The sequence below is a fragment of the Saimiri boliviensis genome, chromosome 4 (genome assembly GCF_048565385.1).
Source record: "Saimiri boliviensis isolate mSaiBol1 chromosome 4, mSaiBol1.pri, whole genome shotgun sequence".
NCBI classification, from domain to species: domain Eukaryota; kingdom Metazoa; phylum Chordata; class Mammalia; order Primates; family Cebidae; genus Saimiri; species Saimiri boliviensis.
In genome coordinates, this window is record NC_133452.1 from 57,149,402 (window position 1) to 57,152,860 (window position 3,459).

Sequence of the window (3,459 nt, forward strand, 5' to 3'; positions counted from 1 at the left end):
TTGTGAATGTTGATTGGATACTTGATTATATTAACGAGTTATTCATTTTTATGTATGATAATGGCATCATAATTACATTTTCCTAAATACATTTCATTTAAAGATAGTCACAAGAATTTCTGAATGAAGTGATATGATGTGTAAGATTTGATCTTAAATAATCTGGGGGCAGGGAGCTGGCTATTGTTGCTATTATTGAAGCTGATAGGTACATGTGAATTCATTACATTAGTCTCTGTTTTTGTATGCTGAAAATTTTCCATTAAAAAAATACAACCGAGGCACATTTTATTTCTACTCTTTCGTTTACTGAAGCTGGTCATAGAAAGGAAGGAGAAGGAAGCCAAGGAAAAACTGTAGACACTTGGAAGACACTCACCAAAGTTCTAATGGCCAGAGCTGAGGACAAGGCAAAATTAAAAGCATTTTTAAGGCTGCCCAACAGGCCTTCGGGAATCTTGGTACAATACAACAGGAGTTAGGAATAAGTTCAAAGGTAAGCAGAATACAAAAAATATAACAGTGGCTTAAAATGGAAAGGCTTATTCCTTTTTTAAGTTTTGTTTTTAACTGACAGATAATAAATGTATATATTTGTAGGGTACTGTGTGATGTTCTGGTACATGTATGCACTGCGGAATGATCAAATCCGGCTAATATATTCATCATCTCAAATATTTAGCATTTATTTTCGCTGAGACACAGGATACTTTTTTAACTTTTAATTAAGTTCAGGGGTACATGCACAGGTTTGTTATACATAAAGCAGCCTTATGAGGTTTCTTTATCGCATTAATGCAGATGGAGGTAAGCATCCCAGGGCTGTCAGAGTGGCTCTGTATGTAGCCCTCAGGGATCCTTGTAGCCTTCGGTGGTGCAGGCTCATTCCAGTTCACTGTTCTCCCAGGCTGCTTTCTCTGCTGCTTGATTTTGTCAGGTTTGTCAAAGATAAAACAGTTGTGGCTGTGTGGTCTTGTTTCTGGGTTCTCTCATCTGTTCCATCGGTCTATGTGTCTGTTTTTGTACCGGTACCATGCTGTTTTGGTACGGATACAAAGTGTACTACTGTAGCCTTTTAGTGTAGCATGAAGTTGGGTATTGTGATGTCTCCAGCTTTGTTCTTTTTGTTTAGGATTGCCTGGACTACTCAGGTTCACCTCTTCACAAGCTTCTAGGACGGGCTGATTTTCTCAGGGGACAGATGTTCAGGACAGTACCACTCTCCCCTTCTCTCGGCAGCTCAAGATAGAAGAATGGACGCAAAGGCTCCGAAGAGGAGACAGAGTCATGCGTATAGATGTGGGCATTATTTTCCACATCAAAAAACTGGATTTCTTCCAAGTCAACATCCAGGAAAATTCCCACACAGTGAAGGCCAGGGCTTACAGGAATTCTCTCCAGGTTGGCATTAGCATGGATTGCTCCTGCCTCCTTGCTAATAATCCAGAAGCCATGCTCAGGGGATAAATCACTGCTCTTTCTGTCAGCCGACTCCTTGCAGATGCCAAGGGACCACGACTTCACATCTCCCACTTTAACTTCCCAGTAATGTTGGCCGGAGAGGAAGCAGGGAGTACCCAGGACACAGGTCAGCCTGGAATCTTTTGTCAGGTCGTGGTGGATCGTCCCACACTGAGCACTTCTCAGATCATTGGAGAAGACAAGGTGGGAGCTGGCAGTGGCTGCATCCAGGGTCACATCCTCCCAGTAATGCTGGAGCTCCTTCCTCACATGCAGAGTTTTCTCAAATATGGAATCATGCTGCTTGGTGATAAGTGATATGGTTCTCACTTGCCATTCTTCCAAAAAAGGTGCCTCCACTATTACTCGACACAAGGGGCACATCACTTTCAAATCATCCGTTTCTAGCATCCAATTCTCAATGCAGTCAAAGCAGAAAAGGTGTGCACAAGAGAGAGAAACGGGAGCATAGAAAAAATCCAGACAAATTGGACAGGTCAACTCTGCTTGCAGTTTTTGGGCCATGGTCCTTGAGGGCTAACTCCTTAGCCGTGAAGTAAACTGTAATGATCTTTTATTGGCTTCTGAAAGCACTTGGGAGCCCTCAGTATACAATCCACTCTTCAATAGTCTAAATTCAAAATCAAATAATATAAATTAATAAATAAGTTATAGGCATAAATAATAAATTATATTATTTAATAAATTAATTAACTATGCAGCCATAAAAAACAATGAGTTTGTGTCCTTTGTAGGGACATGGGTGAACCTGAAAACCATCATTCTCAGCAAACTGACACAAGCAGAGAAAATCAAACACCACATGTTCTCACTCATAGGTGGGTGTTGAACAATGAGCACACATGGACACAGGGAGGGGAGCATCACACACTGGGGTCTGAAGTGGGGAACTAGGGGAGGGACAACAGGGGGTGGGGAGTTGGGGAGGGACAACATGGGGAGAAATGCCAGATATAGGTGAAGGGGAGGAAGGCAGCAAACCACATTGCCATGTGTGTACCTATGCAACAATCTTGCATGTTTTTCACACGTACCCCAAAACTTAAATGCAATAAAATATATTTTTTTTAAAAAAAAGAAAAAAAATTAATGAATAACAAAAATTAAATAACAATTCTGTAGTTTATGTATAAAAGTGACACCAAATTGCTGGAGATTCATGGTAATACAAGTTCATGCAAAGAGTGACCTAAGGTTCATACATAAAAATGTAAAATGCAGTGTTAGACTTGAAGGTGAAGAAAGTCCCAGGACACAGGACAAAACCAGCTCTTCTTCCTCTAAAATACAATAGTTAAAGGCATTAGGGAAAAGAAACAGTTTGTAGCCAAAGGCAGAATAGGACATTGGAAACAGCTTAAACAGAAGGCACAAGTTACCTTGACTTGGAGACTGCCAGGAAGTCTTGAAGATCGGAAGCCTGCAGCCACTACAGACATCTGCTCCTCTCTGAGTTGTAGCACAGAGAAGCAGGACTATTTATACTGCCTGGAAAACATTCTCCAACCAATCAGAGTCAGAGGCTCCGCCCTAAAGGTTGTAACACCCTATTCTGAGTAAACTCATCAACCCACGCTTCCGTTTATGATGATGACATTAAAGTACAATTAAAATTTTATAGCAAAAAAAGAAAAAAATCAAACTTTCTTAATAGCTCTCTGAATTAGAGTGAATCTACTGCCATCTGGTCTTGTCTCTAATTTCAGAACTCAACTTGAAAACGCAAAATGTGTTGGAGATCAAACACAAAAATGCACTGTTGAAACCTGATCACCTCGTGGCTAATATAATCACTGGTGTTCCTATTTCTAATTTAATCATGAATGGGCAGCATCTACAACAGCTTTCATGTCCTTTGACTCAACAATTCCACTCTTGGGGGTACTTACTTGACAGGATAAGAAAGATGGCAGCCAGGCAAGGCTATTGTCCTGTAATTTTTAATAATACCATCTTTTGTTCTCAGAAGTGTTATTG

At 40.5% G+C, this 3,459-nt stretch overlaps 1 protein-coding gene across 1 annotated transcript; it reads right to left on the bottom strand.

The window, feature by feature from the left end:
* Positions 1–740: 740 nt before the first annotated feature.
* Positions 741–2,920, bottom strand: LOC141584131 (ret finger protein-like 4B). The gene is made up of 2 exons (XM_074397073.1): positions 2,862–2,920; positions 741–2,092 (listed from the first exon to the last, which is right to left on the bottom strand). Exon 2 carries the CDS (start codon positions 1,984–1,986, stop codon positions 1,162–1,164), a length of 825 nt encoding a protein of 274 aa, XP_074253174.1. The 5' UTR covers positions 1,987–2,092; positions 2,862–2,920; the 3' UTR covers positions 741–1,161.
* Between the last annotated feature and the right edge of the window lie 539 nt (positions 2,921–3,459).